The sequence below is a fragment of the Atta colombica genome, unplaced genomic scaffold, assembly GCF_001594045.1.
Source record: "Atta colombica isolate Treedump-2 unplaced genomic scaffold, Acol1.0 scaffold88, whole genome shotgun sequence".
NCBI classification, from domain to species: domain Eukaryota; kingdom Metazoa; phylum Arthropoda; class Insecta; order Hymenoptera; family Formicidae; genus Atta; species Atta colombica.
Genome location: NW_017259581.1, coordinates 1,999,846 through 2,015,354, shown reverse-complemented (window position 1 = coordinate 2,015,354; position 15,509 = coordinate 1,999,846). Strand labels below are relative to the sequence as shown.

The following is a 15,509-nucleotide window of genomic DNA, read 5'->3' as shown; positions in this document are numbered from 1 at the left end:
GAAAATTTGCATATTTTTTATCATCTTTCGAAAAAAATAATATTGAATAATTAAAATATTATAATATTATTTTAAGGTTAGCGTCTGAATTTTGTTTCTATTTATGGTCCAGTCTTTGAGATCCCTTTCCTTTATTCTTTATTCTCGCGCTGAGCACGTACAAAAAAACAGGTTGAAAGAAGGAGTGGATCTTGTTAAGACAATCAAGCAGTTGGTCATTAAGTGTAACTTGCATTAAATTGCCGAGAGTTAGGAGATAGAATGCTGTTTTCATACGACGCCTTCGGAGAAATTTACATTTATTTGTTACCTCGTCTCGGTCCGAGTTGTCTTAATTGATAATTTAAGAGTGTTCGTTTAGCCTGTAATTTGCTCTCCATTTGCTCTTGCTTTTATATAATTTAATTAATGAGAGAGAATATTAGCGAACATTTGTGTATCTACGAAAAAAGAATTAGTCGGTATATGACTAATGTTATAAAAGCTTTCGTAATTTAAAAGACCTTATTAAATACGCGGAGATCTCATTACAGAGTCTATAATACAGATACGATTATTTTATTACTTTATTTATTGTTTAAAGGACGTATCATCGATACATCTTCGAAAATCTAACGGACTTTTTACGACTTAGCACTTTCTTCACAAAAGCTACCGCTCTTTGTCGGACCGGATGCATTTAATCTGCGGCTATAATACGATGAGACGAAGTTAGGGATCTGCTCGCCTAACAATACGTATCATTCACATTTGAGGATTAGTGCAGTTGCAGTCGTAGTGAATTCCGGAGTCACTGAAGCATTCCGGAAATGAATAAGAGATCCAGTAATCGTAGCGTGACTTAATGCTACAATTCTTACTGATAAATGCATTTACGTGCAAGAGCGTTTCAAAATTTTTATACGCAATTATCTTGATCCTCATTAAATATATTATACATAAATATTGTATTTCAACGTTCCAATTGTTGCACTTCAATCTTCGTGAGCATAATGAAAAGAATTATTTCGAGCAATAGTTCTATCTATAAGGCAATTAATATCCATGTTCGATTTACATTGGACAAGCGAAGTAATAATTCTTTACAGTGATAAAATCTAAAATTATTATGACGGAGTAATATTAATAGTAGCGGTTATTGTAAAAAGTTGAAATGTCATTTTTTTTTAAAGGTCACTTACAGCTTGTCTTAAAAGCGTCATAAAAAAAGATTGCCTGAGATTGGCACGTGTTCTTTTTTTTTTTTTATTAATTATTAATTTCGATTTCGAAAAGCGAGTCTGTCTTGTAAGTTTGCATAGTTACATGATCACTCACGTACATCGGGTACAGGTATGTTGGGATGTAAACCAGACTGGCTGGTCACCACGGCGTCGAATATCGCTTTCACGATATAGTCTAGCTATCGAATCGTATTTCTGTTGTCGTAGAAATGTCACGCAAATCGCATGTAACGCGACACGCGCACGTCTCTTTGGCTCCGAAGAGAAAATGTCATTTCTGAGTCATCGGTTTTAAAAAAAGAAAAAAAAGATGCTACCGGTAGTAATATCCATATTTTATGACGTGCTGTGTTGTTTACTCAAGCAGTTCCGCAAATATTACGTACATGAAATGCGTGTGCGCGTATACGATAATTAGAAAACAGAATTTCATTATTTCATAGTTTATTATTAAGTCGTTTTCACAATCTTTAAGGTTTATCGATTATCAATTTAATACCATAAACATGACGTTTTTATGTAGAAGATTTTACTCATAAAATCTTTTTATTTTATATAACTAATATTTTTGTTTTTTTTTAAATAAACGACTTGGTTCAACTTATATCGATTTTCGAAAGAATATTGAAAATGTTTTGCGTAAATTCATGCTTAACGATGCATGAGAATATTATCGAAGAGACTTTTAATTATAATAATTCCTTTTTAAAAGTGTTTGCACAGCATATGTTTTACTGGCACGATTACGAAATCCTTTTTCTAAGAATGAGAAATCCGTATTAAAACATTCCGTTAAATCGTTTGCGGTTGCAGCTGTTGTTTAGATCATTTAACTTTACGACAATTGCATGTATATAACGGAAAGCGGTCGATTTATCGTAAGACTTCAAAGTAGAATTGTTGAAGAAATTCAGGTATATTGCCTTCCCCGGCGTCGTCTTTGCGTATTTATTTCTGAATATTGATATAATATTGACACTTTTGAAAACCTATATATGATATGATTTTAGAACGCGATAGGATTTCATCGCATTTCATATTTTTTCTCCAGTTGCAATACCTCACAGGATTTTTTTAAGGCGAAAGATTTATGTAGTTTATTTTTAGCAGTCAATATGTGAAACAATTCATAATAGTGTATTTGGAGTTTATAAAAAATATTTGACAATGGAATAATATTATCTATGTACATTTAATAATAATATTACATTGCAAATTAAAAACTAATATTTGTTGAAGAAATATAATTTGCACTATCAGTGAAATATTATATTTTTATTTTAGTATTTTATATTACGTTTTTTTTCTTTTCTAAATTTAGATTTTATTGCATGTATACACCTATTTCATTATGTCTTTAATTATTTTAATTGACAGATACAAAAAATTCATGGACGCTATTTCGAAGGAATTTTTTGTATCATTTATTATATCTGCACCGGTGTTGTAAACGTAGAATGACAGTAAAAGATGTAAATTAATAAAATAAAAAAAGATAATTGACTTGCGTCCTTGCGGAAGAATCATTTAGCGGTGTGCTATCTCGCACTTTGTAACGATCTTACAAGCTACTAGTTACAAGGATTTGCATTCTAATACGTTCATATGACCCGTTTCGTATACTTTTTCTTCTATTGTAATATTTATTCGGCCTTCCAGAGGAGCTATGTTTTCTTTTATTTAATCACGTACTGACATTTAGATAAAAACACAAGATTCATTGCTAAAAGAAATTAAATTGAAATTTACGATCGTTTACAAAGACAGTAATTTACAACATTTTTATTTACGTATGTCCTTCTTCAATATTATATAACTATTTGACAATAACAATTTAAGAAAATCCGCTCTTTGAAGTAATGATGTTTGTTTATAATATATTATTGAAAAATTGATTTTTTTTAATCTTCTGGTCTATTAAATTTCTATTTTTATTCTGAGAAATAAAAATTGTAATTTCTCTTTTATAGGAGTGGAAATTATATATTTTTTTTAATTTAGAGAAATGATAATTTTCTTACTTTGAAGATGGTAGGCTTGATTTTCTTACTTCCGTGAACTCTCGAATCTTATCTTTCTCTGTAAACAAAAATTAGGCATACTCCGCAAAACTGCGAATCACATTTCTTCCAAGTGTTTCGTTGCATATGCGCCGTAAATACGGCAGCGAATCTCTAATGTAGGCGGACGCGATCGCGATCGCGATCATTTGCATTGAGTCGAGTTTACAAGATCTCGTTTCTTGCTCGTTTTCTCTTGCTCGCTTTCCTCTTCCTGCACCGTCTCCCATGCACATTTTTATTGACGCACCTCGCAGACTCGCAGGTTGATAATCCGCCTCGGGTGGCGCCATTCCTGATTAGCGATGCCTACGCATTTTCCTCGTCTTCGTCTTTCTTTCTTAGCGTTTCTCTGCCTTTTTTCCTCTCTGTTTCTTCTTTCCAATAAATATACGAGACATTTGGTAAATAATGATACAGCTTTTATTTCGCCGCATTTGTTATTCGCAATTAAAAGAACAAGCCCAACGAGCTTCGCTGAAATGTAATTATAATTATCTTTTAAATATTAATCAGTGTACATTTCTCTTTTCTTTTTTCTTTATACTTCGTATTGATTTCGAATAGAATATTATAAGAGATAGCGAATATGAAATTTTCAATTTCCTTAACAGATTTATTGTTTTAAAAATCAGATAAAATCAGTAACCAAATTCGTAACTATAATAAAAAATTGTAACTTATATTACTTTAAAATATGATTTTTTGTCGTTGTTTAATAAAATAATAATAGCATTATTTTTGCATTAAAATACATTTTATATATTTCTTTACATATATTATATATATTTTCATTTTATATGTTAAAATACATTTAATATATTTCTTATTCAGACATATATATTTTATACGCCAATTTCAAAGAAATGATAAAATCGTTCCAAAGAAATGATAAAATCGTTCGATGATTATTGATTGCGATAATCGCTTTCTATCGCCGATATAATCTATAATATTTAATTTCTGGCCGTCGCGATAATACCTAATCGGTAGAGGACACGGCGGGCGTAAGACATGTCGGGACTCATGATTAAAAGGGGTCCAATGTATCTCGTCTCGCCTATTCATATTGTAATTCGTTGCACGATCGTGTGACTAAAGGAACACCATCGTTTTTTCTCTGTTTCGAGTGCTCCGTTTAATTTTCATGTAAATCGCCGGCAGACTGAATCTCCGCTATTTTTTTTTCTCCGGAGATCCTTTGTCCTCAATGTTGCGAATATTGTCGTCTGGGTACAAGCAAATATCTTTTTGCGAACGTTGACCCGATCTATGCATATGTGGGTCGGCTTATCGACTTGAATAAATTTTTAAAAAGACTCTTCACGAGCAAGATAATCAAAATACGCAAATGACACTTTTTTAAAAATATATATATAAATTAAGTTTTTTGTTGCGGAATCTGAAATAACTTTTATTTTATATAATACTAATAACAATTATAGTTATAACATAAAATACATACAGTTGACATTTGGTATCAGTTTGTTGTACTGATTATGTGCATATAAATGTAGATTTTAATACGATTTATTTGTAATTTAGTGAGATGCGCTGTATTTAATATGTGAGAGCCACTGGGCTACCATTCACTATGGTGTCGTTATAACGGTGCAGCAATAGTGCAATAATGCAATATCCCCAGTATTGTCATGTACGCACAATATAACGACACGCAAGACGAGATGGGCATTCGACTTTTGCATTCACCGCTCGTGAAACCGCGAGCGATGAGTCACGGTGATGCACTCCGCATGCATCCGCGCCCCTTCGGGAGGAGTCCATCATGAATTTCTCGAGCATTTTTTTCTGCATCTCATCTTCTCGATCGATAATTACCTTCTGATATCTCTTGTTATGCACATAACTTCGAACGTGAATTCATATGTAATAAAAAAAATATAATCCATCATTGTAAGAGAAACTTGAAAAAATCGCTCTCGTAGAATATTTCACAAAAGAACCATCAGAACTGTCTTTTATCGATTTTAATGAGTTTTGGATGTGTTATAGAATATAAAAAATATTAGATATATATTTTTTATCTGCTCACAGTTAACGATCGAAACAATCTCTCGAAACTAATAGATTGTTTTCTTTTCAACAAATATCTTCGAGATTATAAAATATACGAAAAAATGTTTTACATAAAAATTTTATTTTTATTTTCATAATCGTGTATTCACGTTTCTTCGAAAATGAAATTCATTATTTTCGAGAGTTTGTTCCGATTCTTTAATTTTGAGATAGGCAGATATAAAAAAATTTGTGTCTAAAATTTCTTTTGTGCTTTACAACATATCATAAAATCCATCAAGCGGTGAGGGTCAGTCCCAACAATTTCCTCGTCAGTTAATTCCTCGTCAGTCATTTCCCAGTCATATCCTAAAGAATAAATGACAAAAAAAATTACGAAATATTACGAAAGAGACTAAAGTAAGATGTATCACACGATGTAAATATTCTCAAGCCACCAGTAAGTGTCTCGCAGAATCAATCAGGCATACGAGCGTGCATGCTTGCACGCACGCACGCACGTACGTACGCATCATCGCCAAAACACACGAGTATAGATACGCAACAGTTTGAGTCTACTGACCTGATATAGGCGTGATGGGGAGTCCGGGGACCACTCTTCTCTTTCTTTTTCTTTTTTTCTCCTGCTTGTTGGGCCCAGCCGTGCTCATACTGTTGGAATTCCTTCGTGACTCACCGACATTCGTCGCCGAGGTTGCCTTGGCCCCCAGCTATGGGAACCCATGATGCCCGTAATCTTGTTCGCATTTCCATGCACGATGTCGCGCACGAGCGGAATATGAGTCATCACGACCGAATTTCTGCCTCTTTGATATCATCGTCCTTCCCGACGCCTCTTTTGGAAACCGATCATCGAAGCGATCCCCTTCTTGCATACGATATAAAAAACGAATCCTGCTATCACTTTTATTTTAAATTTTACTTTCAAATTTTATTTCTAACTTCACGTGAGTATAAAGTGATCGATAAAATCCTTTTTTTTTTATTTTATTTAAATTCTTTGCAGAATTTATATACATAGAGAGCGAGAGTCATAAATAAATTTATCATTATTATTAGTTATCGAAAATGAGAATCGCTTTAGATTCTTCTCTATGAAAAATATTTTTTGGATATGTGAATATAAAATATGTTCCAGATAGTTTCATATTTTCAAGCAACTAACATAATTATCAAAAATATAAAAATAATTGTGGGTTTTTATTTTCCAAAAATATTTCTGCGAAACATATATCTTGGAGTAATCCCCAAATATTTTCAGATTGTTTTCACAATATTTCTAAGATTTTTTGAAGAGTATATTTTTAAAGCAATGTTTTGAAAATATTTTCGCAGAAATGATATCAGGAGAATGTAGCTACATTCTTGCTAATTCCTTTTTTCTTCGAAAATTGGTGATGAGGTGATCGACCTTTTTCTGAAGTTTGTGGCAGAAGGATGTCGAATGACCGCACGCATTGCATGCTCTTGATAACGCACAATGCGATATATACGTCTCTTTCAGTATCGTAACGAGCAACCTTGAACTTCCTGTTCGAATGATTCACGTCTTTCATTCATCCACTCGTTCATTCAAGTTCGCTTCAATCGAACGATTTAATATGGATATACAGGATGGGCTTCAAAATAATTTCCATTTTGACTTCAGAGATCTTTATCTTTGAAAAATATTCTAAAGATTCTGCAATATATTTTTTACTAAAATTTATTCTTTTAAAGAACATTTAAGAAGGTAAAAAGACAATAGTGTAAAACTTTTAGTACGCTTTACAAAAATTTTAGGGAAAAATTTTGAATTTTTATAAATTCTAATATACTGATTTTTGGATACGTTTATTTATTTCTGCTTTCTGCTATCAATGAATAAATCTTATACACGTATAATATAAGTATACAATATAAGTTTCTCAGATTTAATCAGCAAAGAATTAAGAAATTATATGTAAATTACACGCTGGAAAGGAAACATAGCTGGAAAGAATGTTCTTAATGCCTCAATTAATTTGAAATTAGCTCGTCGTTTCTTTAGCATAGGCATTACTTTGCTGTAATGATTCACGCTATTCATTTGCACATTTAGAAAATAACTACGAATTTTCAATATTTATATAACAGATCGCGTGAATATCACGATTTAACACAATATAATTTTTACGATTGATTCGTCAGTGAATAATTAGCGGATGATTTTGCTACGTTTATATGACATAATGCGTATTTTCAATGTATTTGCATAACTGCGATTGCAATGAATTTTCCGCGTGATAGCTAGATAACAGAAAGAGAGAGAGAGAGAGAAAGAGACAGAGAAAGAAAAAGAGTGAGGCTATCGAGATGAATCATTCATCTCCCGTTCTGCAACTGCCTCCTTGAGTATGTGATGGTATTCTGGAGGTGCGCGCGTTGTGACTCATCGATCTGACAACTCGTGTGATCACCTGCGCGCAGGTTGAAATTCTTATAGTTGACCTACGTTCACGAAAAAAATTCTTAAGAATCGTGAGGGGGAAAAAGAGAGAGAACGTATACTTTGTGAAATCGTGATGATTAAAAGGCTTAAAAATATTTCAATATAAATAAATTTAATATAAATAAAAGTGATTTATAGCTATTTCTAATCTTACTTTATAAAGATAATGATAATATTAATAATATCACTTAAAAGTCGGTAATCACTAAGCGATATGTCCAAGCTTTCTGAAATATGATATTTAATATGGTATTTAATGAGATATCTATTTAAGTACAAATGATTCTTCCAAATGCAAATATTCGAGATTAATGCGTAATGCGTTATCGCCAAGAACGGCAATTAGGGTAATCAAGTTGCTCGAAGTGGCGAAGTGATTAACGAAAAATGTAAAATCTAATGACTCACTAGATCTTTCTTGCCCGCGTCTCGCATACGCTCGCAATTTCTGCACGCTAACGAGCTTTGCGCGAAGATGATCATCTTTTTCCACGGAAGAGCCGCCGCGTTCGCCGTAAATAGCGACACGAATGAAAATATTATTCGCTTTCTCATGCTCGCGCGTCTGCCTTATCGCTGCAAAGAAAACCACGTGTGTAAGTACCCTCTGATAAGGAGTCGTGAATCATCGCAAGCCTTGCGATGAGATAGAGTTACGCGTGCGACCGGTTATGAGACTCGTTTTGTATCATTATGTCGTTGCTCAATTGTACGCGACTCGATTAGGTATCACTTATGAAATTGTACTTAAAAATATACGAAAACTATACCTTGAAAGCAAGGTAAAATATAAAGTATATAAAATATAGAAATATCGAAATAATTTATTTATATAAATAATAATAAATACATTTATAACATCATTAATACAAAATATAATTAATGATATTATTAATTATGTATATAAATCGCAACGAAATTTTCATTGCCAAAAATTTTGGTTACATTGCTCAAATGATATATTATTTCGCGAAGCGGTGTTCACAGCATTTGAGTTTAGTTGCAAGACGCGTTGCACTGGTCAATTGAAGTGTATCTCGATTTAGACGCAACGCATCTAGAGGAGCACCAGCTAGAAAGTTGATGTGGTTTTAAGTCTGCACAACAGACACGTGCGTTGGTTGAATTAGGTTTTTGTAAGAGTTCCTGCCGAGCGTGTTCGAAACTAATTTATCGTTCGGATTTTACGCAGTTACTCTTTTTTCTTCAAATCCATCCATTTTTATTCATATTAATTTTTCATTTGTTTCTACATGGATTATTTATACTCTTTGTTAATCACTTATTGCGCATGCCATTTATTCCTGTGTTGTGTATAATATATTATTAGCGGGACGCGGAGAACAGAAACACAGCTGTGGTTTTCATTTGCGAAAGCAGGGAGAAAGCATATACTTTTACGACCATAAGAGCATACATGTCTACCGGTGCGATGCATCGGAGATAATTATCCGACCGAGAATGAAAATTCTCGGGGCAGTAAACGCCCCATGCGCGGCGGTGATAAAAGGAAAACCACATCCTTGAATCTCTACAGTTATGTCCGGCATCCTAATAGAACAGGCCTGCTTGCTTGCCTGTAAGAACTTTAGATCGGCGAGAGGAGAGGTTCGATGTACTGAACGCTATGCGAAACATTCGAACCAATCGAAGCTAAAAAGCTACACTCTGATTATCTCTCTCTTTTTCTCTTTTTTAGATTCTTTAATTTTCCACTCGCTCTTCTCTCGCGGATATTTAAATTGCTATTTGATTCTATACATAGATATAGATCATTAAATCAATTCAGATAGTCGAGATGTTTTGCCTACAGTTGGTCCTGGCTAATTTAAAAAATAAATTTAATTTCTTTTATTGTTACATTAACATTTGATATAAATAATATTCTTGATGCAGAAAAATAATTCTTAAGGAATAATTAACTTATTTTTCAAATGTTTATAATTAATTTAATAATTTATTTAATATTTCATTCAAATTATCACAATTAAATAAATTATTATAAAATTATTTAAATTTCGAAAATTTTTAAATAAATTATTTTTTATTTATTCGACAATGAAAATGATTAATGAAAATGATTATAAAGTAACTTTGTAAAATCATTTTTAATTTAAAAATACATACAGTTAGTCTTCAATCTTCAAGTTTCACAAAGATATTGGCGTATAGATATTTATTGATCGATGATATAAATACGAGAGATCAAAAACGGAGTACTCAATATTTCCGGAAGTGACGAATGTTCGAATTCCACTTCATAGATGAGTCGATTCTATTTCTGAAAGAGCTAATTTTGCTTTCGTTCGCTTAAGCTAAGGTATATCTTCGTTACGATTTTATCAGTATTGGAAACTGCTTTTTAGTAGACAACATCGGTTGAGTAACCGGCAATTTATGACTTCCCAGAGATCATGCTTTGACAAGAATCGTCGCATCCTTGACTCGCAAAAGTGAATCACTAGACCGAGTCGTGGTGATCGTATCACATTTGTTATTCGTCTTCCTCGAGTTCCCAAGTTCAAGGCTCCAACTTGTCTGAATTGCCAATTGTTATTGAATAGCATACAAGTCTTAATACAAGTTTCTATGAATATTTATACAAATGATAAAAAAATAACGTATCTTAAAAATAAAAATTTATTTTTTCTACTGTTATTTATTATAAAACGCAAAATGTATCACAAGTTTTACAAAAAAACAATATTTTCATCTTTTAATTAACTATCATCGTTAATATCTAATTAATAGCGCGAAATTAATTTGAATTAAAGATAAATGAATATTCTGTATGATAAATTTAACACATGTAAATTGATGTATTTATCACATATTTTAAATGCTAATTTTTTTATCCAACTTAAGAATTATAAGCAAAAGGGAGTACATAATTTTTTTAAGTTATCTTCCATGCAAAACAATTTTAAACAAATAGAAAATGTTATTCAAGAAAATTCCACAAAAAGTTGCGAAAGATTTTTGAATTGACAATAAAACGCAAAATTAACATTACGGCAACAGTTACATCATCGATGATACATCTTGCACTGACGACCCTGCTTTTATCTGTTCAATTCAGCGGCATGTAGTAGTACGATTGCAATTACATCATCAGTCGAATGAATGGACCCAACTCGTAATTCCGGCTAAGAGGAAACAGCGCCGAGAATTATTTACATGGCTTTATATGGCGAGAGATTACATGCCGCTATCGATTCAAGATGAATATCGATTACGTCGACGACGACGTAAACATATGCAAGAATAACCGAATGATAATTAGTCCGTGCGATTCCAGGTATTCGACAACAACGAAGGCATGATTAACGAAGTGCCGTGTAGTGATGCCATATCAGGAATTGTACAAGAGTCGCGTTTAAAATCTCAATACAAATTATGTCTTGATATAAACTATGACTTAAAATTTGTATAAGAAAGAGATACAAAAAAAATTAATGAAAATATGTATATCAGATCTACAAAACAAGTAAGAGTAGAAATCACTGAAACTTATATTTGTATTTTTAATATTTTTAAATCAGATTGTAAAAAAAACAGACTGTAAAAAAAATATAAATCATTAGAAAAAATAATGACATAGGAAAAGATTAACAATGAGTTAAAAAATATTACTTCATTAATTAGAAAATTTTTTTAAAAACTTCTTTTCTTTAGAAAATGAATATTATAAGTCTCACTTCCGGACTCTTTATCGAGTTTGAGAAGTGTTTGAAAGACTTCAGCGAAATCGCTGTACATTTGCCCGTATTTACACACTGAATACCTATCTCGAGAATGTCGTCATTCTATTCTCTTCCTCGGTCACAAGCATGATGAATCATTGCGCACGTATGATTCGCGGAAGGCAGTGCTTATTACATGCACCGCTATTGCGAGGATCCCCTCCATTAAACGTCGTGTTCAAGCAAATTCATGGTCTATCTAAAATGCAAATCTTACAATTGATAAATTGATTGCAACAGTGATCCAAGAGTAATAGTTACGTCATTGGCTAACGAAAAAAAGAAGTTACTCATCCAAATAATTCAAAATAAATAAAAGAAAAATTTATTATTAACTTTACATTCTCTTTTTTCTCTCTTTCTCTCTTTTTTTACCTGTATGTATAAGTATAATAATGTTAACATAACAGAAAATTATTAAAGACATTATAAATATATGTTTATATTGACATAAATATTTTCTCAAACTCCTAAAAAACCAAGCTTGTATGCAAATTTTTCTTTTTAATTTCATAGCCCTGTTCTTATCAATTTTCTCTATAATTTTTTCTGTAAGCAATTAAAGATGTAAAAGGTGTCTCTTGTTCGAATTTGTTGTTCGATGCGATTCTTACTTCGAGTGACACCTTGCCTTTCCTTTGCGACTACTTCAATCCCTACTCTTCTTCTTCTCCTTCTTCCTTGTACAGCCAGCTGATTCCTTACCATCGTAACGATACGGCGGCGATGTCTTCCTCATTATATCGTAAGGTCGTCAGTAGACGCGTCGACTCCGTTGACAGTAAATGCGTGAATCATCGAGTCGATGATATGATATCAAGAGATCGCGACGGCAAATCGGCAGTACATCCGTGAGTTTCGCGCAGTGAACAACGTTACTTTCAGGAGACCTCTCTCGTGATTTTAGAGGTGTTGACATCTAACAGAATTTTATCATCTTTTCTCTTATTTTTAATGAAGTAATTAAATGCTTAGGAAATAATATAAATGAGAATTATACTAGTAGAGACATGTTAAAATAGTAACAATTGATTAATGTATAAGTGAATAATGTTTAAATATTATATAAACTCGTTTGTAAGGAAGTACAGGAAAGTGACAGTTACACAGTATGATTTATCAAGATTGACTCGACAATTAATTTTAATGTCAACAGTATCTGTAATCACGGTAGAATTAAAAAACGATAGAGTTATTTCGATAGACTTTACAAACGTGACCTCGCGTGTCGCGATAATCGCATGAAAATGTGCATTTTATCGTTGTCGATCTAAAAGAAAAAAACAAACAGAAATTCGCGAGACAGAGAGGAAAATGTATTTTCAATGCGTTTACAAGTATTCTCATGCACGCGAGTCGTCGTTTATAGCACCGGCTGCTACGTGACTTCCTCACGGAAATAAAACGAACATTTCGATTCTCTTCGATTGGAGTCTGTTCGATCCTTGTACTATAAGTCTTTTAAAATTACGTGGTCGAAATTTTACGATATTTATTACAGATAATACATATATTTATATTACAGATAATACATATATTTATAATAAAATCACAAAATTGCGAAAAATAAGATATACTTAATAATAATACTATTGTTTACCTGTTATTTTTAACAATGAATATTAAATGAAATAATGTAATTAGTTGAAAATAATTTATAGAAATTATTATTAATAATTTATAATAATTTATTTTATAATCTATGAAATCAATTTTAGCTTCTATGAAATCAAGAATATTATTTTTTGCTCATATTTTCATTGCATTTGCATTCTCTTTAATTTAGCAATCAATAGAATCGATTATAAAGAATTTAATAATTGCTCTTAAGCTCTTGCTGATAATATACTTTGTAACATAATTTTCTATTTATTTTTCTCCGAAAGAATTTAGAAGTGCGTATTAATTTAGAATAACATATTATTTTTACGTTATTTAGTATAATTTGATAAATTTCATCTCGACATTCGTTGGTACTACTATTACACGGGAATTTGCTCATGGCAATTATAGATTAGTTCTTCGAAGCACTTGAGAAAACGTTTGGTACGCGTGTTTGCAGTTTGCTCGCATTGCGGGAATTCTTTATTCGCGTAAATAAGCCGATGTATTTAAACAGCTGTCGTGACGAATTATTGTTGCGCTAAAACCTAAATATCGAACTGTATAATGATACTCAAAAAAGAAGTGATGGTAACTATAAAGGTGACAACTGTGCAAGTTTTCCACAATACACGGAATTAATGGCATAAATATAAATAAGTGGCATAAATACATTGAATAAATTATTGTATAATTGTAATAACTCTAAAACAGTTTACTCATTTATGTGCATTAATTCTACATATGAAATGACACTTGTATAGTCGTCACCTTTATACAAAGTTTGTATGGTACAAAGTAACTACAAAGTATGTAGTGTTTTTTCTCTAAGTGTATGGAGTTATTTCCAATTCAAAAATTTTTAATTCTGAAAAAACATTTCAATATAAATTATTAATTTCTTATCAGACTATTTTGTTTCTTTTTACATTGTGTTTTTTTATAGCTTATACAGAAATAGATTTCCTTGAATTTATAGAATGTTATTCTTCAGAGATTAGTCACATATTACTTAAACACGGAACTAGTTCACAATAACATTCTTATCGATGGTCTTTTCTCGCGCTTCGATAAAGTCATATCGCTTCAAAAGTTCAATCGAACGCATTCCCGCAATTTTTGGCTTTGGTCCGACAAAGATTCCGAGAAATTACAAATATTCGAGTCGAGCTAAATCGATAACGCGTCTTATAGGACATCTTATCACGTTCTTAAATTATAGTGCAAAGATCATTCTATATGTTGATTTTGTGCCGTGGGAAACTTGCCTGATATCATTTCTTTGCGTCAGTGCCATTCGATATTCATAGAACGCGACAAGATGAAGTGTCAATTAATTATACATTCCATTAAAAATTAAGACAGACTGGAGATACATACACATATACATTTGATATCAATTTTATGTTACATTTGAGATAGATTTATGTAACAGATTTATATTTCAATTTCTTTTTCTAATTTTTCTTATTTTTCTTTATTTCTTGTTTACTTTATTATTGTATAGTTATTCGAATTATTTCATTTTACTTTGCAACTCTTTTTTATTTTAATTTGTGTGCTTTCCTTTATTTTCTTCTATCATAATTTTTAGTTTAATAATAATTAAAAGAGAAAATCAAACGCGATTAAACAAGTCTGAATGTGGATTAGGTATTTAAATATGATAAAATATATAAATATAAATGTACCTATACAAGTAAACTTATTCAGATTTGACACGAGAATAAACATCAACAATCGTGAGCATCTGCGTGAGGACATTGAAGAGTGTGACGTGAACTTTCTCGGGTGTTATATTCCATAGAGAAAGAACTGAGAGTGTTCGTTGTGTATGATTTTATGAATGAGCGTCGATAGAGGATTAAACATGCTACACAAGCATGGAAGCAGATCACATGGCGCCGTGTATAAAGGCAGAGGTGCTTTTCTAAAATCCGTAAGTTGCCAAGCAAGCTTATTGTATCTCGCACTTTTATTATCCGATATATTCATCAGCCGAGATTTTTTCAAGTGAAAGCTGACAAGTTCTACGACATATACATAGAATGAACTGAGCATTGCCAAACACCTGCTATAGAATGAGAGATAATTCATAAGAAATCTATTTTATCTCTTGCTAGCATTTTATTGACGAGTTTGTCTATTACTAGAATTAATTTTTTGCCAACAATTGGAAACTTTAAAGATACCATCGATATTTTAATTGTGAATTTTGATAAATAAATTTAAATCTATAAATATAAATAAAATTTAACCGAATTTGTATGATGAAATAGAAATGGTTAAAGCCTAGCTTTGACAAGTATATCAGAATTTTTTAAAATTTTTATAAAATACAGAACAATGTAAAATTTTTTGTTTCTCGAAGATC

The 15,509-nt window shown here is 31.7% G+C and overlaps 1 protein-coding gene across 5 annotated transcripts in view; it reads left to right on the top strand.

Moving 5' to 3' along the window:
* The window catches only part of LOC108693170 (sterile alpha and TIR motif-containing protein 1), a 93,118-nt gene that overhangs the window by 42,385 nt on the left and 35,224 nt on the right, over window positions 1-15,509 (top strand). For 3 of the 5 annotated variants that reach the window (XM_018201974.1, XM_018201968.1, XM_018201969.1), the window contains exons 1-2: window positions 12,393-12,442; window positions 14,849-15,074. The exons of the other annotated variants lie outside the window; for them this stretch is intronic. In XM_018201974.1, the coding sequence (XP_018057463.1) occupies window positions 14,982-15,074 (93 nt within the window). In that variant the 5' untranslated portion in view covers window positions 12,393-12,442; window positions 14,849-14,981. Of the gene's footprint in view, window positions 1-12,392; window positions 12,443-14,848; window positions 15,075-15,509 lie in introns of those variants that run through there. 5 annotated transcript variants of the gene reach the window in all.